Raw genomic sequence first — 26,545 nt, 5'->3', positions numbered from 1 at the left:
CCGGGATTTAATAGCCACCTCCCTCGGGTGCATTAGGACTATGTCCCAGTCGATATCTTCAAGTGTGCCTACATCCTTCTACCAGGTGTCCCTAAGCTTCGCCAGGTCTCCCAGCATGTTGTTGATAAGTGTTTTATATGTTAGTGATACAGCCTTGTTCGGTATCTGTTCCTGTAGTAGTCTACCTTCAAGCGGGGCATACTCAGGGAGACCCTCTAGGGTCAAAGCCTGTGCCCTCCACGCATGTCGCAGTTGGATGTATTTAAAAAACTGCGAGCTGTGGAGCCCATATTCTGCCTGCAGGGTCGCGAAGTGTGCGCTTTATTCTTGAGTGGAACAGACCGCTCTCCAGCAAGCACTGGCTCTTCATGGATCAGGCAGTGGCAGGCTGCAATATTTGGCGTGAATTGTGGCTCCCTCGTAAACATAGGGCGTGGGGCTTATATTCGTCGCCAGTGACATCACCAACGATGAAGGCGTGGAACTGCCTGGCAAAGCGTAAGGGCTGGACCACTTTTCCGTTGCCCATGTCGCCCATCGTCGATAACCCGGACTTCCCGCCAGGCTGCTCATCGCCGGTCTTCCAACGCTGGAGGGAGGTAGGCTGCAAGAGGGTAGGCCACCTCTTTGACCTCGATGGCTTGATCTAGTTTGCCTCACTACGCCGGGACCACTTTGCCCTCCCAAAATCTGATGCCTTCTCCTATTCGCAAGTAGCACACTGGGTGACGCAATCTCCCAACATGGCCGATAAGTCCCGCACACTAACGGCCCTGGAACGGTGGGTGATATGTAAACAAGATGACCGCAAACTTATATCTGACCTATAAGCCCTGATTGTTGCGCGTCCTAAAGCCCCGCGTACCAAAGCGCAGGTTCAGTGGGAGACAGAGCTGGGCTCCTCGCTGTCACGTAAGGAATGGGAAAAAGTGTTTTATCGCGCACAGCACACGGCGGACAACGTCGCAGGGGCTGAATCGGCCTACAAAGTAGGGTCATATTGGTACCATACCCCAGGGTGGATTCACTTGTGGGACTCGAAGTGCTCAAGTGTTTGCTGGCGGGGCTGTGGGGCGCCAGGCACGCTGACGCATTTGTTCTGGCACTGCCCGAAACTGGAGCGTTATTGGAAGGCGGTCCTTGATGATATAGATGAGGCCTTTCACATCACATTTATCAGGGCCCCAGAACATGTGCTGCTAGGGCTCCCGCATCCTAAAGCGTTCCCTTTGCGTTCCATGAGGGGCAGACAGACAGCTCTAGCCTTGCTCGCAGCGCGCTTAGTTATACTTACACAATGGCGATCCCCTGCTCCTCCCGACCCAAGGGATTGGAATCGACTGATATGGCATTTGTTGGCCATGGAGAGGCTTTTTTTGTGTGTGGATGGTAAAGGTGAGGTGTACGCTGAACTGTGGGAACCATTTATTCACCTTCTATCCCGAGATCTGCGCGAGGTCACATGTCCCAAGTATTTACAAATCCTGCACCTTATCCCGCTGGCCTCCCAGGGTACAGTCAAATAGGAGTAGAAGGTCTGGGGCACACTGTGAGTCGAGAGGGACGTGGAGCGAGTTAGGGTACTCTGTGGGGCTGATGCGGAGACGGGAGGTGGGAGCGGGGTAAGGGTGGGGGGGCGACAATGGGGTGGCAGGAGGGGTTTGTGTTATTTTATTATGTGTTATTTTATTTGTGTTATTTTTTTTTCTCTGTAAAATGCAGTGAACGCTAAAGATAATGGCTGTTCCTCCTGGCTTGGCATATGGCTTCGCCGGGTCGCCCCCCAGGGTGTAGGCCCAAAGGCTGTGTTCAAATATTGTTGGAATGTGCTCTGCCGGCCGGTGGATGTAGGCAGCCAAGCTGTGTCACGTGCTGGTATACTGCCCAAAAAAATGATTGATTCTAAAAATGTGTGGTGCAACTACTAAAGGAGTCATTTTCCTAAGAGTTGACTTATGTGTGGCGGTCTACATGTTTCAGCCCCCTCCGTGTAATTAACTGGGCTTTCTTCAGGACCAGGTGAAAAGTGAGTGGTGAAAGGTGAAAGTTGCCATGTGAAAAAACAGTGTTATCCCTACACACTCGCTAAGTTGTGTGGTGAAGAAAAATGTCGGTGTACTCACAGACACGTTGGAGTAGCAGAAAAATTATGGCGGGGAAAAGAGACAATACACAACATATATGGTTTGGCAACATAAAATGCAATCTTAAACATTTATAGCAGCGTCATGCATTTGTCACCTTAGAAGGCCATTATCGTGACTAAATTCTGGCTCATGCAGAATGGCATACATGGATACTGTGTTGCAGGCCTTTACTGAATTTGAATATAGAAAAATGGCTGCGCTTTCTTCCAGCAGTGGTTGTGCCAGTGGAGCGCTGCATGTGAATCTGTGCACTGGTGGCTGCGCGGTCTTTACAGCCCGGAGGTATGGCTGTGCCAGTGGTGCGCTGCGTGTGTAAAGGCATGCAACACAGTATCCATGCATTCCATTCTGCTTGAGCCAGGAGCATGAAGCAAGAGCCAGAAGCATGAAACCAATCAGGTTGGTGTGTGAAGGGTCTTTTAATAGCACCTAATGGGTCCTAACTCAGGCCACAAAACAGTGACTAAAATAATTACATACACCTAGTGGGCCAGTCCACATTGTTTAAACACTGTTCTACAGTACCCAGGCCTTTCCTGAAGCCATACTGAACAGCCTCCAATCTCTCCAGTATTACTCGTCCCATAATTCTGCAGGTGCTGTCGATTAAAGAAATAGGTCGATAGCATTTTGGATCAGATCTATCACCTTTCTTAAATGTGGGAACTATTGTAACTGATCTCCATGACTCTGGTGGGGCCTCAGCGGCATAACATTGTAATATATTCGTTAGTAGGGGGAGCCACAGGGGGGTATATGCTAAAAATAGGTCGGCGGGTATGCCGTCCGGCCCAGGGGCCTTATTCTTTACAGTCTGGGAAAGAGCCCTATTTAACTCAGCTACATTTGGGGGTTTCAAGGGGCATGCCACATGTTGGAAGTAGGCGGCACAATATTTCTCAATGCTGTTACTATAGTGTTTTACCCAAGATTCTGGCATAATTGTTGCACCAATATGGCTATTTTTTGTGTCACCAAAGTACTCATCGTTAACAGTTTTCCAAAAAAAGTTTGGAATCTTTGCTCTGGGAATGCCACATATAATTTGCCCCATGACTCTTGCCGGATTTCCTTTTTACGTTTCTCCAGTGCGCATTTATAATCCGTGCAGGCCTGTCTCACTTCCACCCTGTTTCGTGGTTTGATTTTTAAGATCTTGATTAGTTTACTATGTAGTTGGGAGTATTCCCTGTCAAATCACCTTTTGTTTTTCTGTAAGCTATTTGACCGATTTTTAGTTGAGTGCCTTTTTCATCTCAATTATTGCATTATACGATCTGATCATGGATTTGACACTTAAGTTTTCATCCAGACAGTCTAATACTTGCGTGAGATTACACTTTATAATCTCTTCCAAAATGATATCTGGTTTGACAGTGGACCACTTCCAAGTGAACCCCTTATTTTTAGTATAGGATAAGGGGACTGCCTTGACTGGTATCGTAGGAGGATCTAGTGGGGTCATCAATTCTAGTGTTAAAGGGTAGTGGTCACTGAAATGATTTTCAGATATGTTAAAAACCATAGTTTCAGACTTAAAATGATCAGACAAAATAATGAAATCAATTAATGTTCCCCGACCTCTTCCAACAATGGTTACCACTTAGGAGTTTAAAAGCTCAATAAGATCTAAGATTAAGAAAAGTGAAAATGTTGACAATAAAAAATGTAAAAGTGTGTGCTCAAAGTGATAAGCGCCCACCATATCCCCCATTAGATAATGGCAAGCCTCACGTTTAGACAATGAGCACAATTTACAATTAAATTCACCCCCCCCAAAGTATTAAATAGTCCGTTTTTAAATCCTCAATGTGTTTCGTAAATACAATTTCAAATTCCTGGGCAATAGTAATATTTGCGCTGTTAAAATTGTTATGATAAAAGTTAATAACCACAAGGGTTAGGTTTTCTCTTCAATATAATGTTTAATATCTGGAAATATGGGGAATCCAGCTGAAGTTTCCTAACTCTGCCATTCATTGTTGTGGAAATCAGAGTTAGTAGGCCACCTTTATCATGTCCACCTACAGATGGTCTAGCCGATATGTTAACAGAGTAAAAACCATTTATATGAGCTGATTCACGCATCCAGGTTTCCTGTAAACAAATTATGCTAAATTTAGTGACAAACTCTACCCAGTCATTAATGCCTAATTTGTTTGACAAACACGCTACATTCCAGAAGAGACTACCATATGTTGATGTACTGATATGTGGGGTATCTTTATTCTCTACACAGCCAGTATCTATTGCACAACCTTCTACTGTCATTATGTTTTTCTGTGGTGAGTCTGATGTCTCTGCTCTGCACTGTGAAAGGATAGAAGGAATCATGTCAATAGAGTGCTCTAGGGCTGTGTCTTTCCTCCACAATGCTGGCTCCACCCCCTGTGGGGCGTCTGATGTTTCTGCCCTGCACGGTGAAAGGAAAGAAGTAATCATGTAAACAGAGTGCTCCAGAACTGGTTTTGACTAGGCAAAGGCCCCTCTGCCCTCCGAGGACAAAGGATTTTGGGGTATTAATATTGGGACCCTGGTCCCAAGAAATCAGATCACGTTTGGACAAACAAGAAGAAACCTTTGCTGAGGAGAGGAACCTGAAGAAACTAAGGAGAGACTATCCCTAAGCTGAAGCGCTGCTTGGGGGATTGACCTGCGGTGGTTACCTGACTGCCAAAGAGAGGAGAAAGGAACTTTGTGTACTTTCATCAACTTGTAAGGATCTCAAAGGGCTTGGAACAGAGCTTGCCTCCTGCTGAAGTCTCAGGGACAACGGACTTCAACCCCCAGCTCCCCAGAGTTCTTTGGGAAGTGCCTGTTGCTGTTTTGGGCCTTCTGAGGGACAGCGTGCCACAAGGAGCTGGAAGCATGACTCAAGAGGAAGAAGCGTGTTGCGGCTGCTGTTGTCGCATCTTGGTTGTCGCCGCTGTAGCTGTCGTATTGCACCGCATCAAGAGAAGCGTCTTGCAACGAAGAGGAAGCGTGTCGCCGTCGCATCTTGGATGTTGCTGCTGTAGCTGTCGTATTGCAACGCATCGAGAGAAGCGTCTCACAACGAAGGAGAAGCGCGTCGCCGTCGCCGCTGCTGCCGTCGCATCTTGGATGTCGCCGCTGTAGCGGTCGTATTGCACCGCATCGAGAGAAGCGTCTCACAATGAAGGAGAAGCGTGTCGCCGTTGCTGCTGCTGAGGTCGCATCTTAGATGTCGCCGCTGTAGCTGTCGTATTGCACCGCATCAAGAAAAGCGCCTCGCATCCACGGAGAAGCATGCTGCCGTCGGAGCTGCTGTCGTTGCATCTTGAATGACGCTGCTGTGGTTTTAGCATTGTGCGGAAGCGTCTCGCAACTTCGGAGAAGAGTGTCGCCGCCGAAGCAGTTGTCATTGCATCGCAGAACAAGGGTGTTGCCGCTGCAGCTGACGGATCGAATCGAGACTTCTCGCATCATCGGAGAAGTGTGCTGCATCTGGAAGATCTTCACGTCTATTTCTTTGCACCAGAACTTTGCCGCATTTCCATCGCTTCAACACTTTTGTTGTGGAAGCGTAACGCATCGTAAGGTACATTGACTCAAAGTGTTGCATTTTAAGAACTAAAGAGAACTAAGCTAAACCTACCACTTTAAGTACAGTATTGTGGATTTTTGTCGTTTGTAGTCTTGTGATAAGTCTATATAAAGAATAACCTGTGTGGTGTCCATCTATAGTGTTGTCACTTGCTTGCTATATGTGGTCATAAATGCTTTACACACTGCCTCCGAGATAAGCCCGTCTGCTCATGCCAAGCAACCAAAGGGGTGAGCAGGGGTTATTTTAGGAGTGTACCCCCTTACCCTGACTAGAGGCAAGGGTCCCTATTTGTCACAAGTACCTACCTGCGCCAACTAGAGACCCCCAAATCTAACAGGTGGACTTTGGGGCACTGGAGGATCAGTACTCCCGGTACGCTGCCCTTGCAGGATGTCTTCATCCCCATTTGAGCCGAATTTCGAGACGGAGATGGGATCTTGTTCTTTCTCAGCTCCTATGGTTTTCTGATCTGAATCTTCTCGAAGAGGTCCAGAATGGAACCGGTGTGTTGGCTCTGCATGTCCCGACATCGAGCCAGACGATCATGAAGTGTCTTCTTCGATTGGAAAGCCTTACATGTGTCTTAGTCCTGTTTTTTGCTCCAGTGACAAGCACAAGTTGCACAATTCGTGTGAGTCGGTGAGCGGGAACTTCGCGTGGTACCAAGGGCAGAATTTAAATGCAGTCCATTCCATCTACTGAGATGAGGACCGACGCGGGTAGGCCCGATGGCCTTCCACGAGCTACCCGATCAAAAGAGGGATTTCGAGTAAATACAATATGCTGAGAATGGAGATACGCGATCGAAAACAAGACAGTTGAGGGTGAGTGTATTGCGCACGAGGGGAACCAGAGAAACTGTCGAACCGGAGCACAGCAATTCACGTCCGAACCAGATGGCGGAAAAAAAACAATCTAACAATGGAGTCTATGCCCATGCACACTATCACTGAAAGGAGGATTCACCTACCTCGTCACTGGAAAGACTTCTTCGAAGAAAAACAACTTGCAAACATCCGGACCCAGCACAAGATGGCAGGAGTATGCAAAACATGTGATCTACAGCTCACAAGCCTTGAACATAATCTTTTAACAGATACACAGTATGGTGTTAAATAAGGATTGGGCACGGTGAACCAAAGCTTACATTTATCCTTGCTCATTGGGAAATATACGGTTGCAAAAAGGGAACAATCTTTCTTTCTTTTATGGACTTGTCTGCAGCTTTTGACTGTGTATCACATTCTAAAGTCTGGGTCATCATGGCAGAATTAGGAACAGTGGAGACAGTCATTAGCTTCATTAGACAAATGTATAGTGATGCAAATGCCTGTGTTCGCTACAGGCGAAATAATGAACGCACCAGTCGCTTTAAGATTTTGAGGGGCGTAATACAAGGGTGCGTGCTGAACCCTTTTCTCTTCTCTCTGTACACGAACAGGGTGGAAAAGTAGGGAGTTAAAGATCGCGGGATACACCCTATGTTAGTTCCCACCCCCTACAGATTCTTTCTTATGCACATGGCGCAGTGATGATTGCACAAACCGGTCGAGGGCTCCATGAGCCGATAGATGACAGGATCATCTTTATGCACAACCTTGACCTACAAGTTAACGCTTCCAAAACTTTTACAATGAAATGTGGAGCAAGGCCCAGGAGAAGACCTGTGCGTTTTATTAATAACAGTAGAGTGATGGAGACTGTAACCTTGTTGTATCTTAGAATCCTATTTGATGATAAATATGTCTGGAAACCTATGACTGCAAATAGGGTGGACCTGCTTGAACAAGCTATACATGGTGTACACAGATTCATCAAAAAGTTGGATTCCAAAACACTTTAGGAAAGCCTAAAAATGTACGCATCTCAATGTGTGTCAATTGCCATTTGTGGTACTGGAATCTGGGGCATTCAGAAGGTACAAGCCATTCAGTCCGTAGAAAATTATTTTCTGAAAAATCTCTTGGCTGTCCCGCTGAGTTGTTCAAATGCTAGAATTCATTAGGAACTCCGGGCTCCTTACATAACTTATAAAATTAATATGGCACCTTTGCTACTCTGGCACTCCATATGGAGAAGGGAAGAAATAGCCTTAACTAAACTGATTTTGATGAATTGTATCCAATTGCATGTAGCCCAGGAAATTTCTTGGCTCTTTCATGTACAATTGGTATGTGCGGAGCTTGGCGCTGCCGATCTGTATAGTGACCCGGATTCATGTTCAAAAGTTACCAAGTTATCTCTGAAGCATATGTTTTTGAAGAAGGCACAGTCAAATAGACTTGAGGGGATAAAGTGAAATCCACAGCAGTTGCCTGTAATCTTTTACTCTATCAAGAGGGTCTCCTGCCATACCTATCTTATACATAGAATACTCATCATTACGTGTTGATGAGATTCCGTTTGAACTTTTTACCTTTTATGATTGGTTACACTGCAAACTGTTTTTCCTTCACTCATCTAAATTTGTGCCTTTACGATGGAGTTTCTATCCAATCCACTTTTCCTGTTATGTTGCTTTGCACATTATAGGATTGTCCCAGAAAACAATTTTTAATCCCTAGTCTTCGAAAGTACAAATTTAGGCAGTGCAGACCAGCGATATTGATCTTACAAAATCTCTATAGCCCCCCCCCCCCCCGGGTCTGTTATACAGTGGGCTCATTTATTTGGCAGGCAGGCAAACACTGGAAATGTGCAAATCCTTGAAATATTGATTTTACTGATTTTATAATCCACTGTCCTAGTCCTTCTGAGCACTATGCTTATGTTTTCATGGCCCTTTTTTAACATCTCCTTTCTTGGATCTAATATGAAAAGTATTCTTTTTACTTCTTTGGACATGCAATCCTCTGATGTATTGCTTTTTCAGGCTCTTTATAATCTTTGCTGCTAGCCATTAAGCACTGTGCTATGTTTTTATGATATGCATTTTTAACTTCTTAACTGAACAAGATGTAATACTGTTGACCTTATGTTTTACTTATGCACGTATGAGCCTTTAAATGTCATGTATTATTTTATCTACTGTGCTTTTATGCCACAGAAACGTGGCGAAATAAAGCTCTTATGACTGACTTACTACTGAAGCTTTGGGTGAAAAAATGTAGAACTTTGGAAGTTTGTTGTGCCTCCTCCAAATGGATACGCTATTATTGAAAACTATTATTATTGAAAACTGAAGTGTTCCAGGATCCCTGTTGGATGACCTATTCTATTCTTTTATGGCTATCAATAAAAAACCTGCAATGTAGAAACTTATTTCATGTGCTGTACAGAGAGGAGAAGTAACCATAATATATACAATTCACAAATAAATAAAGTACTCCTGTATTGTGTGATGTATTCCTATAGGTTCTGTATCGATCCCCCTATTCCTGACCCTATTCTGGTTAACAAGTTAACTAGCAGCCATCCCATGAGGCAGAAAACCCCCATGATGCAGGAACCGTTATCTGATAAAGCCACACTACGGCACAGGAACGTGTTATCTGATTAGGTCATAACGCTTGCCATCTAATTAGACAAGCGATATTCCTCCAGCCCCTGATAAGGCATACGGAGTTCTCAAAACAAATCAAACCTATGACAGACCTGGGAAAAACCCTGCGGCCATTGTTTTGATTTCACCGAGAACTTCAGCAAAAGAATGTGCTAACGACCAGGTCGTATGACATCCTTATTGACGTATCTATGTCCATCCTTACGTCAATCTCGGCACCTTAAAGGTATAAATATTACCGATATTGCCCTATGCAAACACACGTGGTGGTGACGAGATCGGAGCAGCCAGACTTGCCGAAGCCCAGAGCAGAGCAGACCCCGCTGGCGCAGCCCCGCCTTCCTGACGCGCTGAGAACGAGAAGCTGCCTTTTTCTCCTGCCGAGAAATCCAGCTCCGGCGCTTCCGGGTAGCCCTCGCAGGCAGCCTGGAATATCGAGACCAGAGACGAGAGATACCATCCCTCATTCATCCTAGATTCCAGGTACAGAACTGAATAACCCCTTGCAGAGAATTCTTTAGTCAGTCACTTGGCAAAACAAACTTAACTTAAACTGTAACTTTCTATTCCCGCCCACGTATTAGGCTTAGGTCAGGTACACGGGGTAGGCGTAGTTAGAAACACCAGTTGAGTACGATTAGTCAAATGTATATGTGTATGTAATATATTTTATTCATTTTAAACCTTCATATGGTTTAGAAACCATATCAATGTTTTTACAGTATTATTTTATACTTCTGCTTTTAATGTATGCACTTTACTTAACCATAAGTATTGCAATAATATCGATCCATTTCTCTTGTATGAGAAAAGAGACTGATCAATAAATAACATCTTTTATTGAACACGCCCGTCTCTTCCTTTTCTCTACAATCTGGTGAGACTAAGAATGCACGTACTGACTGAGTAAAATAAATTGCCTTTTGTTCACACGACTCTAGAGATACACTCTTGATTAGGGGAGAGCAAAGTTGTCATGTTCTATGGTTGTCAGAAACTAAATCCCTTCTTGTCTATCCAGGGAGGTTCAACTCCTCCTTGCCTATTCGAGAAAGTTTCTAGTGAACTCTGAGCTAGCTGGCAAACCCAAAACTTTAAGTCTAATATCGACAGTAGTAGACCTAGTTAACGTCTGGTCTAGGCCTATACTATTGAAGGTATTATTCCAATGCGCAGAGCCCATTGGGATAATAGGAACTACACTACATGGCGCCCAACGCGTTTGGAAGGGCGATAAAACTAACGTAAGACATTTAGAGTAACTCAGTCGTGCTTTTTCACTCAGACCCCTTTTTTCCCATAATACTCCAAAGACGTCTGGAGTGGGTGAAAGGTAATATCCGCCAGACCTCGCAGGAGGAAACTCCTATGTATGGTTCTTGGTTTAGTCAACGTTGAAGGATACACTGTTCCAAAATATTGTGCATCTAATCTTTGTTTCCATAAGAAACCTGATCTGCAAACAAAAGAAATAACCATCCTGTCGGTAATATGGTAGACAGTGATGAAGAAAGAGAGACAGTTAGAATAGCAACTGAACTCGCAGCAGCTGATACTGCTATACAAGACACAGACCCGGATATAATACTCATCCCGGTCATCAAAAGGAAATCTATAACCTTAAAACCTATAGAAAATGGACTGACACCTAGAGGTGGCACAGTCATATTCGTAATTGAGGCACACGAATATCGGCAGACAGAGGTATACTATTCATGGATACATTTTCCAGCAGCAAATGCTGTAACTAAGTACTTCCACTATTACAAAACAGAGGAACCTCCTGATACGTACACTCCTTTCGAGGAGGTGGAAGTACCACTTAAATTTCAAGAGCACCTGCTCTTATTTAATGGCGCCCTAAAACATAATAATCACATCACCAGGCTCGGTCCCTTAGGTAGACCAGGAGCAACGTGGCCGGTACTAGCCGGATACACACCACATCCAGACTTCGAAAGAATGCCTGCAGCAGATCTTTTAGTACAACTAAAACAATTAATAAAAATACATAGACAATTAGTCCAATATGTAATGCGGACTTCAACAATTCAACCAGCAATTAAAATTCCACAGCTGACCCCTCACCAGGGGAACACAAATAAAATTACACCACAGAACATACAATCCTGCCTAGGTAAAGTACCAGCTAAACGGGAACAAATACCATTCTGGTTAGCACAAAAAATCACCCAAATAGAGGCGGTGTTTCCAGACACCACCCCGTTAGAAAAACACAGGATTCTGACTATCTGTCTTCCAATGGGAATCGCACCACACGTGGAGGACTGTGACACTTGGGGTACAGTCTTTGCTTCCATCTACACAAAAACGCACGGTGTTCCATCCATTTCGGTAATACCAGATGTGCTAAAACAAATTCAAGACGAATACGGTCCAGAACCCGCTTTAACTCTTGGTATGAAATTACTAAAAGACTTCAAGCAGGTCTCGGCTATATTATTAGCCAACATAAAGGGAGAAGCAGCAAACGTGGCGAACCGCCAGAGGTTAAAGGAGACAGATATAGCAGACCAACCAGCTGAAATTGCCAGAATCATAGAAAAATCCTATGAGGAACTAGGTAGAGATAGTTTAGGTGGAATACCAGTAAAACCACAACTGATTGAAAGTCCTGAAAAAATATTTTTTAATAATAATTCAACATCACAAAAAAAGAGCTGGGATGGAAACAAACAATCCAATCCTAAAGAAAAGAAATTTCAGTCCAGAGGAAGGTCTCCTAGGCGGAGAGAAAAATCTCCGAACCAAAGACACAGGTCACCCCAAAGTGACCCCTCTGGGAAAAGATATAACCTTAGAAATAGGGATAATATAAAGAAGCCTGATAGATATCAAGACATTGATACACGTCCCTCTCAATCTTTTCAGACTTCCTCACAGAAATCGGAAAGAAGAGGACGATCAGAACAAAGAGAAGAGCACGCCAAGTCCAAAGACAAGGAACCTGCTCATCTAAAAAAGAAACTACAAGTTCCAAAAAAGAAGGTAGCCAGTATCAAGGTAGTTAACAATGCCGAGAATGCTGAGGACACAACTGAAAAACGGAGAATGGGCTCAGACAATGCTAGACAGCGCAGCAGAAGTTAGCATAGCTCGCAAAGTCCTTATGAATCATCTGGAGACAGTGGACACAAATGAATATCTTCAAGTGGAAACTGCAGACACCAGAGTTAGCAAACCTCACAAAATATATGAAATAACTTTACGTATAGAGGGGGATAAGACTAGAAAAATAAGGGGACTATTTTGGGATAATCTCTCCAAGGGCTATGACATCCTTCTAGCTGAAAAAGACTGGCCACCAGAGTTTGTCAGGGAGTGCCCTCATGGCGAAGAAATAATTATGCCTGCCTTCTCAAATCATATCCCAATTCATAAAAATATACACTTGCCAGAAAGTGGGCAGTAGCTCTAGCTCCTGCCTTATATAAAAATCATGTAGGATGGGATGAGGACTCTCCTCCTCACAAAATCCAGTTAAAATCACAACCTACTGCACAGAGACAGTACCCAATTAAGCAAGAAGCTAAAAAACAGGTAAAAGAAATCCTAGATCAGCTAGAATACCAGGGGGTGATTGAAACTTGCACCTCACAAATGAACAACCCTTTGTTTCCGGTCTCCAAACCAGACAATTCATATCGTCTAGTTTTGGATTACCGACACCTTAACTCATGTTGCAAAACTTTTGCAGTGCAAAACTCGCATAGTGCTGCACTAATGAATAACATAGTGCGCAAAAAATACAAAACAACATTAGACATCTCTAATGGATTCTTTTGTCAAAACATAGCACCAGAGAGCAGATATTTGTCTGCGTTCTCAATAAATGGCACTCAAAAACAATTCTGTCGGTTAGCCCAGGGGTACAAGAATAGCCCAGGGGTATTCTCAGCGAGAGTAACAGAATTACTACAAACATATGATGACGAAGCATTATCGTATGTCGACGACATATACTTAACAGATGATGACTTGGATACTCACTTGAAGAGAGTGAACACCATAATACTTGGGTTCGCAGCAGAGGGTTACAAATTCAACTTTAAAAAATCCAGAATTGCCCATCTGACAGTCCTGTTCTTAGGATATGAATTATCAAGTGAAGGCAAAAGCCTGGCTGACAATTTCCTAGAGAAATGTGCCGTACTCCAAGCACCTAGAACACTAAAAAACCTACAGTCAATTCTAGGCTTCCTAAATTTCGGAAGAACATACATTCCAAATTACGCAGAAAGGGTCAAACCCCTTTATGATCTAATAAAACCAGATTTTAAAAGAACCAATTGGACTCAAATACACACAGAAATTCTGAGATCCTTACAAACAGACATGTTAATAAGAACAAAATTAGAAACACGTGATAACACACGCAATCTTGTGATTCGAGTCATCCCAGGAAGATGCGGATTCACATACCTGACCTCTAATGAGGGAGAAAAGGTACCAATTGCATTCAAATCACACTTATACACAGAAGCTGAAAAGAAACTCAGCATTGAAGAAAATATTGTTCATGCAGTTCAAACCGCAATAGCTAGAGAAAAAGATCAAGCGGACGGTAGACACATCACAGTCAGAACAGCAGAATCAGCCTTTGAGGCATTAACAACACCGTGTAATTTACCAACAACAACATTGAATCCGGAATGGATACAATGGGTGAATTCAATTACAACGGACAAAGTATACTACTACTTTGATCCAGAACTAGAGGAACTGAAAAATCTAGAATATGAAAGAACATTCCCTCTGCCAATCAACATTCTGCCCTTACTACAATACGCTTGTGTAATCTATACAGACGGACATGCTCAACCCTCCGTTTGGGGAGAACAAGCATACAACCCGACATGTGGGATTACAAAAGAAGTGTGGCGCGGAGGTAAACTAAGACCTTTATTAACAAAAACACACTCAGTAGAAACTAATTCAGAACAACAGACTGAAATAATAGCATTGAAAATGGCGCTAGATAATGCGGATCGCGAATTCCCGACACTTATAGTGTCCGATTCATATTACTGCGTCAAATCATATAACAACGATTTGCAGACATGGATTCAAAACGGTTACAAAGATGACACAGATGCAACAATAAAGCAGAAACTGCTTTGGGAACAAATAGCTCTTTTACAAAAAGAACTACCAAAGACTCACGTGATACATACACTGAGTCATCAGCGTGATGGCGTTCACGTTGCAGGGAATTCATTGGCTGAGACAGCCACAGCGGAAGCAACTAAATCGGCTTCCGTAGCTCGAAAAAAGCGTACAGTGAAGTATATTGACGGTGAAACAGTGCTGGCGGTGAAAACGTCATCAAAAGGCGACTGCTCAGCGCTACCGATCAACTATCCACTCAATTATACATACATAATCGATGCAAACTCCGTCCCTTTTGCTCGAATCCCTGGAGTGGGGGATAGAGTGATTTCAAACATGGACAGGAGAAACTTGTTAATTGCAGACGCGCATATGGGTGAGGGTCTCAGACACCTCAAACTAAAAGATTCTCTGGAAGAATTACAATCAAGGTACTGGTGGCCAGGCATGAGCCTGCATCATACCATGTTTGTAAAGAACTGCCCAAACTAACAGAAATCGCAGTGGTGAGAGAAACGGTGTAATACCGTGTCGTTTCACTCCAGAAAAGATCAACAGTAAAAAGCAAAGCGTCCGATTAACATATACAGGCTAGTTTCCACTTATAATGTAGATCACCAGCACTCGGCTGACGTCTGGACTGTTATACAAAGATTTGCGAGTCTAAATGGCATATACGCTAAGAGCATGCTACGTTTGACCATTGTTTTCACTCTAGCCCTCCAGCCTGAGGGGAAACATGGCCAAATGAGCATAGCACAGCGGGAATCTTCTCACTTCCTTCCTGAGGGATACGGGATGGTGTAAAGAAAAAACCAAGGCATAAAGCTATCTATAACAGAAAGGATATTAGGTTCGGGAGCTGGGTGGGTCAAACATCTAATAAGTGTCCAACGTAGTCTAAATAACTTGCCAAGAAATTCTCTGAAGGGATTCAGTCTGTACGAATTATTATTTGGAACTAGAATGTTAGTCTTAGACCTCGACAGTCAGACTTCAGTGGTGAAGGAAAAAAGCTTTGATATCAAAGATCGTTTGGCTATTTTGCAGGACTTAAACGAAACAAGAAAAGACCTGAGCAACATAAAGTTGAAACAGCAGCCAACAACCACTGAAGAACCACCACCTGTCCCAGCAAGACCTGTCTGGATTCCAAAAGTCGGGGATCTAGTCAGAGAAAAGATCGCGGTAAAGAAGGAATTTGGGCCTTCTTACAGAAAAGCAGTTCCTGTCTTGTCTATCAACGGGACAAGATCAGTTGTACTACCGCCGCTTGCTGGTAAAAAGGAGAACCGAGTTGTATCCATCAACCTGGTAAAACCACAATCATGTGGCCGATAACAAATAGTAGGCCAAGTGGACTCCCGATAAGTAGTAGAACACCAAGATTTGCTACAAACACAGAGGTTCAATCTAAGAGGCTAATCACATTCGAAACGCCTACAGAACTACAACAAGGACTATGCAACAATGCAATGGAACTTAGACCTCTGAAAACCCAAATAAAACATTTAGCAGAGACACACCAACCTACAATGAAGTAACAAACGAATATGCAAGAAACAGTAATCCTGAAGCAATTGGAACAATTGACAGAACTGCATCCGGCTACTTCATAAACTTCGATGATTCCTCTGAAGGCTTCACTGAACCAAAAACACAGCCATCAACAAAAACCTTTAAAGATAAAGTTAAAGTACTTTTGAAACAACTGAAAGAAACATACCTGATTTCTCCATGGATTGAATTTTGGGTGGGTTTTGGTGCATTTATCCTCATACTTTGGCTCATCATGATACTAACTTTGGGACGCTTCATTGAGGGAAAATATGCTAAAATGGACACAGCAAGTCAGAAAATCAACTTGATCCTCAAACCACACACATCTTCACACGTCGAGAAAAGAGAACTTTCTTCAGTCAACTTCACAGCCAATCCTATACCGGGTGGGGTAGCATGGGACAACACTGACTACGAAATCTATGGTCCGGTTGAAATCCTGAAATATCCACACCAAATTAAGATCTCGTTGAGTGACTTTGTAAAACCAAGCTCATTTGCTGATGATTGGGACTTTGAAAATATAAATAATATGATGTCTGACTTAGTGATGTCTGCTAAATTTACCAAACATGATTATTTGCAGGGTTCGACAAATTATGATAGTATGTACTGTTATAACCACTATGGTAACCATTTTCTACATAGATCTGCACAACCTAGAAATGTTTTAAATTATAATCAATGGGAACATTGTGCAACCCCTCCAAAAGGAAGCTCAAGAACCGTTTACGACAAATATTCATACTTTTCAGGTTTTAACATAAGTAATGCTGAAACATTTTATTTCAAATTGTCAAATAAGACAGGGACAAAGACCATGATAACAAACACGAAATTGATATATTCAGACTCATTCTTTGAACAAATGAATACTTTTGGTTTTGATTATTGGGACAAAAATGTTGAAGTAAAGAGTGTTTGGGGTACAAAAGAATGGCAAGTACAGGGTATAGAATCTTTGTTTAGAGCCTGCATGATCCCAGAACAAATTATATTTTTAAATGACACTGTTCAACAAACTACCTGTCTTGGCTTAGCCAAAATCAAAGACTTAAATAAACCGTCTATTCCAAAACCAACAATGAACAGCAATAGCTCTACAGATGAAGAGATAGACGTAAATTATGTATTAAACCAAAACAGAACACATCCTGATTGGAAACAGTGGTTGATCTGGCCCACAGATACTAATAACTGTCAAGACAGATTCCTGAACAAAACACAGGGGTTCAAAATGACCAGGTCAGACCCTAGATAGTCCCAAAGACAACACCCAGGAATAATAACCACCTACAGTGTGGGCAAATTATGCCTTCAGTGGCTACAAACTTCCACACTGGCAGAAATTAAGCAACACCTAACTTTACTTACTGATGGTGCTGACTTGCGTGATTTCATTATGGGACCGCGCAAAAAGCGTCAGAAACGTTTCATAGCAGCCTCTGTATATGCAGCATACAATGAGGCCTGGAAGGTGACTCAAATTGAGACAGCAGAAAGTATACGGGAAATTGACCGTATCAATTTGGAAAAATCACTTTCTGTAGTGGACAATGGGTTAATGACTCTGTCCTCAAGAATTTTTTCTTTGGACAGCATTGTGTCTTCAGCAATCGACATATTATCGCAAGACTTACTGTTGTTACAACACGGTCAGTCCCAATTGCGTTCTATTGTACAGCTTGGCTGGACGTTACAAAATCTGCGTTCAGGCTATGTGCCTTGGCGTTTAATCAACACAACGTCACTTTTCAATATCTTTAACCTTACTGATAAACAAATCAGTATGGCACAAAAGGGTGCTGATTATACAATCCTGAGCATTGAGAAACTCGAGAGATTACCAGTGACAATGTCAGAACGACCTGTCAGTGAATGGATAATACATGGGATAATTAATATTCCAATATCAACCTTCAGGTTTCAATACTGCCCAAAATATATACAGGCTGGCATGTACGAAAAATTGGGAAAAGGGTACATTAAAACAACATGGAACTTGCCCTATTCACATGCATGTGTCAGTAATAAAGGACAGAAAGTGTTTCTTAGTGGCAATAATTGTGCGATGTCACTAAGCGGTACACTTCTGTGTAACGGAATTAGTTTGCATGGAGCCTGTGAAGGGAACTCAAATAACCTTTCATGTCACTAGCTAGGCACACCTGCTACAGAGATAGAACCATTCTTTCAAAGACTCTATAATGGGAGTTACATTCTAATTGTGGACCGCAGATGCTGTAGTCTTATGCCCTGGACTCCTTATCTCGTAACTACGACTGCGAAGGTCAAGTGCTGTGGACGCTTATTGTTCCCCAGCTCCCTTCCAGACAGGGAGGCAAGGGCATGGCCCAACTTCAAAATTACTTCTATTCGAATAGATACTTTAAGCAGAATGAAAACAGTGCTTCTTCAGACGCCGACAAGGCTCACGTCATCAAAAGAAACGTATGATCTCCTAGTCGCAAGGACGACTGCAGAGATACATTCATTGTTATCAACTAATTCCCCCATACATTTCGCAGAAATCCTGAATGAAATCTTAAATATTTCTGATACCAGTGGAGTCTCGCAAGTATTTAAGACAGTATTTTCGATGGCATTAACACCATTCAAAGCCATACTGGGTATTTTTCCAGATTTCGTCCATTCGATTTTTGGCAGACTTCCCCTCATTTTGGGACTAATTGCAGGAATCCTATTCTTAGTCCTTATATTTCGTTATGGCAAACCATGTCACAGACAAAACACCTGCGACAAGGGAAGAAACAATCCTAGCCATTGGATACCGGGACCGGATATCAAAAATCCTGGGACTATCCCGGCTTAGAGACCTGAACATGACTTGGTTTCTATCATTTCGACCAATGTGGCAACGATGTGTTTTACCTGTATTAAAGTGCTTGCTATGCGGAGAAGAATGCGTGTTAGACACCTGTCTGACGCTACAATCAGATGCGCCAATGGATGCAGAAACATTGTTGAGTCCAATAAAGGCTCATGCTTTGTGCTGCCCTCAAAGGCTACCAATCCTGATGACTGCATTCGTGGAAACTTCACCACTACGATTAAGGGGTAGTGAAGTTCAAGATGAAAGCAGCATCGATCGGGTACGACCTTCTGTCAGCAATATTAATCAAAATGTCAATGGAGACAATCATGCGCACGAATGCATGGTTACACCTATTTCCGAGTTAGTGGAACTCTCCCAGGAAGCTGTTGACAACTTTTTCGAGAGTCTAAATGATATGATGTTATCACCAGAGCAGAAATAGAGACTTTTGAGCAAGCTCGTACACGGCGTTCCCTGAATTTGACCTTCAACTAGAAAAGCAAAATACCATGAACAATTTTCCCTCCAGTTCACGGACAGCAATTTTTTCAGCAGCCCCAAAATATTTTTCGCATTTTTCGGGACACTATCTTCTGCTTAAAGTAAGAACTATTCTTAGAGAACTAAAATTTCTAATTTTAGATAGCTTATAGACATTAGCTGCCCGCTGGTATGTTCATAATTATTTTATTCTGTGATGGAATGGTCTCGAACCTTTTTTCTGTATTAAGAGCCATTTCATGTGTAAATTCTCATATACAAATTAGTGATAATGTATAGATATGCGTGATTACTTTAGCATTATTCTACAGCTTGAGTGCATATATTACATGTGACTGTTTTTTCCGTATATTTGATAATTTCAAAATGCATTTATGTATTTTGGGGTGGTAAGGTATACACGATACTCTACAGTATGTTTTACTATGCATAGATTAGTAAATATGTCCATAGTTAGCGTGGAGTGGGTGTGATGTATTCCTATAGGTTCTGTATCGATCCCCCTATTCCTGACCCTATTCTGGTTAACAAGTTAGCCACACTACGGCACAGGAACGTGTTATCTGATTAGGTCATAACGCTTGCCATCTAATTAGACACGCGATATTCCTCCAGCCCCTGATAAGGCATACGGAGTTCTCAAAACAAATCAAACCTATGACAGACCTGGGAAAAACCCTGCGGCCATTGTTTTGATTTCACCGAGAACTTCAGCAAAAGAATGTGCTAACGACCAGGTCGTATGACATCCTTATTGACGTATCTATGTCCATCCTTACGTCAATCTCGGCACCTTAAAAGGTATAAATATTACCGATATTGCCCTATGCAAACACACGCGGTGGTGACGAGATCGGAGCAGCCAGACTTGCCGAAGCCCAGAGCAGAGCAGACACCGCTGGCGCAGCCCCACCTTCCTGACGCGCTGAGAACGAGAAGCTGCCTTTTTCTCCTGCCGAGAAATCCAGCTACGGCGCTTCCGGGTAGCCCTCGCAGGCAGCCTGCAATATCGAGACCAGAGACGAGAGATACCATCCCTCATTCATCCTAGATTCCAGGTACAGAACTGAATAACCCCTTGCAGAGAATTCTTTAGTCAGTCACTTGGCAAAACAAACTTAACTTAAACTGTAACTTTCTATTCCCGCCCACGTATTAGGCTTAGGTCAGGTACACGGGGTAGGCGTAGTTAGAAACACCAGTTGAGTACGATTAGTCAAATGTATATGTGTATGTAATATATTTTATTCATTTTAAACCTTCATATGGCTTAGAAACCATATCAATGTTTTTACAGTATTATTTTATACTTCTGCTTTTAATGTATGCACTTTACTTAACCATAAGTATTGCAATAATATCGATCCATTTCTCTTGTATGAGAAAAGAGACTGATCAATAAATAACATCTTTTATTGAACACGCCCGTCTCTTCCTTTTCTCTACAATCTGGTGAGACTAAGAATGCACATACTGACTGAGTAAAATAAATTGCCTTTTGTTCACACGACTCTAGAGATACACTCTTGATTAGGGGAGAGCAAAGTTGTCATGTTCTATGGTTGTCAGAAACTAAATCCCTTCTTGTCTATCCAGGGAGGTTCAACTCCTCCTTGCCTATTCGAGAAAGTTTCTAGTGAACTCTGAGCTAGCTGGCAAACCCAAAACTTTAAGTCTAATATCGACAGTAGTAGACCTAGTTAACGTCTGGTCTAGGCCTATACTATTGAAGGTATTATTCCAATGCGCAGAGCCTATTGGGATAATAGGAACTACACTACAATTGCACAAATGAGAAATGAATCACCACTAGTGCAAAGGGCCTAAAATTAGAAGTACTCTCAGAGTGTGCGTCATTCAGAGAATAGCCGTACCTCAGGTTGTACAAGTAAAGAATACATACTACAGTGGAGAGAAATTCCCATATTACCTGTACAGTTTGTGTGTTACTGATAAGAGGATAATCTCCAAGTTTGAATAAACTTTAGAGAAGAATGAAATCTTCGAGTGCACACACTCTACAGAGGAGCACATGCAGATTTAGAGAATGCGCTGTAGAGCCAAACAAAGGCTGCACAGTGCACCTGCAGAGAGAAGCAGAACCCACCATGCCCCAGTAGACTCAAACAGAGAGGCAACATCGGGTTTATGGAATAGTTCGTAGGTAAGACTTGCACTCCAAATGTAAGGTGTTGTTATCAATCATTGTTAATAATCCAAGTTAGCCAACTTGGAAGATGAAATGCTGATGGCCTCAATGGGATTCAAAGCTGTGGCCTGTATGTTGCACACACATCTCTGCAGCGAGATAGTAACTCAATGAGCTACTTTAATATCCAAGCATTTGTGCTGCACAGAATAAAAACAAAATTTACAGGATGCCCTCTGCAGAACAAAACTGAAGTGTCAAATGTTTGTTGCTGGCAACTGATTAGTAAGAATGCAAAGTACTTACTACAAACCTACTGTTCACTTTCTCCAGGATCTGCTTCTCGTTCAGTGCCATTGTCTCCCCTTTCCGCTTCTTAATCCGCTTCTTCTCCAGTTTCTTGCAGGCATACATCTTACCCGTAGCTCGTACCTGGCATGCACACACCTGAGCAGAAGACACAAGTCCAAGGGCAGTTTCAGATACAGGATGAAAGGTGTGTGGGGGTGGGGACCTGGGACTATTACATACACTGGAAGCTGGCACTCAAGCCTTCCACCCCTCCTCCCACTCTAACCGTATTCCTACATCTTAAAAAGGATATCTATGTGAATAACATATCCTAAAGGCATATGGTAAACTATGCTGTACTACCTACTGTTACTGATACTCTGTGGTCTTGGGCCAGTCCCATTATTTCTATCAGACACTCGACCATTCATGCTCTAGAGCCATAATAGGAGCTTGAGAAGTCTGAAGTTGCCCCTAAGCTTGACTGATCAGCTACGCTCCAAAGCATTAGGAGCCCGGGTACTCACATATCAGACTGGAAAATTAAATTCAAATAAATGAATGCAAATACAATTATGCATACAAAGGAGGAATGATCACTTTACAAATCTCCCTACATCAGCCAAGAATGGGGCCCCAGGACAACAAGAAAGAAATAGAAGAGATCAAAATAAAGAAAGAACAGATTAGGTGTGTAAAAAAACAGAATGGAACGTAAAGGTGTAAAAGAAAGATGTTGAACAATTACAAGGCACACAAAGTTGAGTTTTTATGCTAACCCTTACAGAGGAGTGCAGAACTCACCTCACCAAAGCCACCCTTTCCCAGCACTCGATATTGTCTGAAGGTGTTCTTTGTAACTGGCTCCCTGGGAACAAAATTAAAAATATTTAAACTAAATCAAAAATACAGCAAGTTAAAGTAATTGAATCCACAATTGTGCATCGACCATACTAGGAAATACTGCTGCCTTAAGAGCACAACACCAGCCAGGATGGTGGAAATGTTTCCAAACGCCTGCAGTCCGAGGACCAGGTGGAGATTTTTCAGCTTGCTGCCAAATACATTTTTCCAGCTCACTAACATCGCTCAAAGAGCAGCTTAGCCTTTCATACAACACAGTTGGTTACATTTCTACCACTAAGCTCTAGTGGGATACCTGTAAAAGGCAGTTGATCCAGACTAACAGTAAATATTGTACTATCTGCAGCAATGCCATGTTAAGTCCCTCCAGGACATTTTTATTTCTAGAGGGACTGTCTGCAGTCGCTGCATATCACAAACAAACATACTTTAAGAAGAGTAAATCTAGATTTCACAGGAGTGGTGTGTCTTCTAGACAGGTTTTCAGTTCCACCCACTATTAGTGACACAATATGAAGAACCACTTCCATTTAAAGGCCTAGCATCTCCGGAGGCGGGTGGCTTGCTTCGTTCGTGATGTTCATGCGGTCATCTGGAAAATATAGGTGGCCTAGATCAGGTGCTAGGCGCACATTGGGGAAGGATTCCAGGATGAATATAGGATCTTGTCTGTCATATGTTATTACATGTTATGTTGATTTGTAGATCGCACTAATCACTTGTGAAGGTATCCAGGCACTTGAGCAGGGAAGTGGGTGTATGGTCCCGCCAGACTTAAAGGTCCAACATGCAGAGAAACCTTCGGGTTGGTCAATTTAACAGGTTGAGAAGGTCTGTAAGCCCCCACTGATATGGTCAATCTCAAGCAATGAGGAGCATCACAGTCATGCACTGTTTTAGCTGGCTGTAGCCAAAGGTGATGAGAAACGTAGGCTGCAGCTTAATTTGTATAACATGCTTTCAGTTGGGGGGACTGGTACATATCTAAAACATGATCTGTGGGACAGCTCAGACCACCTAATACATCTTTACATAATTTAGAAGGCTCAATGGTACCATGTATAGTGTGAATATTTTATTATAAAACTGTAGGGTTTGATCAGTCATTTCATAGTTCAGTCCAACGGCTGGGATGGTGAAATAGTGTGCCTTGCCCAAGGAGGCATTAATCCACTGTAAAAATTAAGGTGCTGAATAAATGACAAAAAAAATTTCATATGTACAGGTTGCAATTAAATGCTTGGCACAAATGGCTAGAACAAATAAATATATACATGTAACGACCTACCTGCATATAGACACATGTAGATCTACCCATCAACTTGTTTGAAAACCTTTTTATGCCCACCTTATAAATGGTTTTAAGTAGAAGGGACTACTAGTACCAAATAATGCTAGTTTGTGTGTGTATGTTATGTAATTGAGGTTGGTTATGTATATCTGTAGGACACTTTGATAGAATATAGGTAGGGGGAGTAATGTATAGCTTCTGAGAAAAAAGTGTACCGCTTGCTGTGCATTTGGGCATATAGATTCCGGATGTAATGCAGCTCTAGTGATAGATCATTAGGAGTTGTGAACGGAAAGTAGTTCTTGATCTGCATACTGTTAAAAGATTTTTTCAGAAGACAGTAAGGACTTCTTGAAGTTCCCACAACTAATATGGAATTGTTAATTCTTTAAATAGGTTTTGATAGTTCTTGTATACGTACCTAAAATCAGGTCAGTTGTGTGCACACTCCTGAAAGTGACCTTTATGATTTTTGTAAAGCACAGTCAACAACTATGCTGGTTCTTTGTGCTACAGATGCTGTTAGCGATCAGAGTTACTCTAATGGTATGTGCTGGCTGGTCTTATTTTGCACCGATTTGTTAGTAAGCTTCTAATGAGACTGTGCTGCCTGCTTTAGTAAGTCATGTTTGGCATGCTGCGAACATTGCAATCTATCACTCATAAACAGCAGTGTTTGTACTGGAAGGAAATGACTTTATAAAGTTGAAACTAGCTGGTGAAGCATTTGGTGGACAAGGTTATGAGACACAAAAACTGTTTACTGAAAGAGTGCATCACATGTGAAGTGAAATGCTAATTTTAAGGCAATAATTACCTCTGGATATTTGTCAAGTGACCGGGAGGATCTATAGAATAGTACACATATCGAGCTACAGGAAATCCCACAGCGAAACTCTGTATTGGTCTAGTAACAAAGACTTTCACAAGGGAGTCTGTTCCTCTGCTTCCTTCATCATAAAAAGCATGTCTTGGCATTCTTGCACAAATGTCGAATTGGCAGCTGAGCTGGAATGGGTACACACTTCTCAGCTTAGGTTAAGGAAAAAGAGATCCTTTTTCATGGGCATAGACTATGATAGCTGAGCGAGACTTACTGGTGTCAAGATCTCTGAATGCTAAACAATGGCAACATTGAGTGCCTGCCGACAGTAAATAGGTCCTTGATGTCAAACAAGACAACTCCAATGCCATCAACATCAAATGGTACAATATGGAGGTGATTTGTTGCAAGGAAAACAGCAGAGGCATAACAGTTTATATGCTGGGTGTTAAATCTCAGTCCCCCTTTCCCTACAAGTGAAGAATTGTTAACAATAGCCCTTTTGGTAGAAAGCGACTCCACAGAAGCGTTCTAGGAGCCTGCCAAGTTCTCCCAGCCTTGCTGTGGGAAGACTTCCTAGCAGTCTTCCAGCCGCACCATGGACAGCATCTGCTAACCAAGTTTACACATTTTTAAGTTTTGGAATCGAACAGCCAACTATGCACTCCTCTTCATCTTCCAGGATTTCTTCCCTCCGCAGACAAAGCATCTAATCAAAAAGAGTAACTTCTTCACCAGTGTGAAGCAGGCATTGAAAGAAACACCTCCACCAAACGAGGAACAAGGGGCTCCTTCTTTAAAAGCAATGCATAGACAACACTAACACGAATAAGCCAGATAATTGAAAAGAACTACCAAGAACATATTCTTAAGAGAAATTAAGCTTAGAAAGTGCTCCAAGAGTTCAGAGATCATTGCACAGTAAGAGAATGATTATATGACTTGCCCTGTAAGCATCTGTTCTTCGCATGTAGTGCTTAAGATTCACATGCTTTGCACTCTGCTGCCATCTAGTGTTGGTTCCAGATGTGTGCAGGTTGTTTTTCTTGGACGAAGCCTTTTGAGTCACTAGGTAAAGTGACTCGTCCTCTTGGTGATAATACGCAATGGGCATCGACTTCATTGTCAGATTGTTTTACCACAAGCGGTGGGAATGGAGTGTTCGTAAGCATCAGCAAAGAGATGTCTATGCATATGAAAAAGTAAAAAGAACTGCAATGGCCGCAGGTGTCTGGGGAGGTGGCTGGGTGCATGCGAATCTACAGCACTACATGCCAAGAACAGATGCTTACAGAATTAGTAACAATCTGTTCGATACTTGTGTGGCTGTAGATACACATGTTTTGCACAGACTGTAAAGCAGTTCTCTCCAAAAGCGGTGGCTAATCTGTGGGCGTGGCAGTTGTCTGGAAAAGTGTAAGTAGCACTGTCTGACCCACACTGGCTTGTCGGCGTGTTAAAACAACCAACAATTTTTAGTGAAAGTGTGTGGCGTAGACCATGTAGCAGTCTTATATATGTCACCTATTGGGATCTTGCCCAGGAAAGCCATGGAAGCCTCAATTTTACGCTTAAAGTGAGCTCTAGTGGGTGTAGGTAAAGTTCTTTTAGAAATTGAGGTAACATATCTGAATACATTTAATTATATATATAGAAATGCCCGATTTAGATATGGCCTTTCCTTTGTGAAGGGGCGAAAAAGCAACAAAGAGTTGTTTGGTTTTACGGAAATCTTTGGTTCTGTCAATGTAATACATTAGAGGTCTTTTAACATCTAGTGTATGAAGAGCCCTTTCCGTAACAGAGTCTGGCTGAGGGAAGAAAACAGGTAACAACTGATTTGTTAAGGTGGAAAGGGAAAACCAACTTTGGATGGAATTTTG

The 26,545-nt window shown here is 42.5% G+C and overlaps 1 protein-coding gene across 5 annotated transcripts in view; it reads right to left on the bottom strand.

Annotated features, from left to right (window-relative positions):
- GRK6 (G protein-coupled receptor kinase 6) overlaps positions 1–26,545 on the bottom strand; it is a 697,925-nt gene that overhangs the window by 479,917 nt on the left and 191,463 nt on the right. For all 5 annotated transcript variants that reach the window (XM_078652756.1, XM_078652755.1, XM_078652753.1 and 2 more), the window contains exons 7-8: positions 22,489–22,552; positions 21,700–21,840 (exon numbers count right to left, since the gene is read on the bottom strand). In XM_078652756.1, coding sequence (XP_078508882.1) covers positions 21,700–21,840; positions 22,489–22,552 — 205 coding nt within the window. The remainder of the gene's footprint in view (positions 1–21,699; positions 21,841–22,488; positions 22,553–26,545) is intronic.

Source organism: Lissotriton helveticus, chromosome 7 (assembly GCF_964261635.1).
Source record: "Lissotriton helveticus chromosome 7, aLisHel1.1, whole genome shotgun sequence".
In the NCBI taxonomy this organism is placed as follows: Eukaryota; Metazoa; Chordata; class Amphibia; order Caudata; family Salamandridae; genus Lissotriton; species Lissotriton helveticus.
This window is presented reverse-complemented; position numbering and strand designations above follow the sequence as displayed.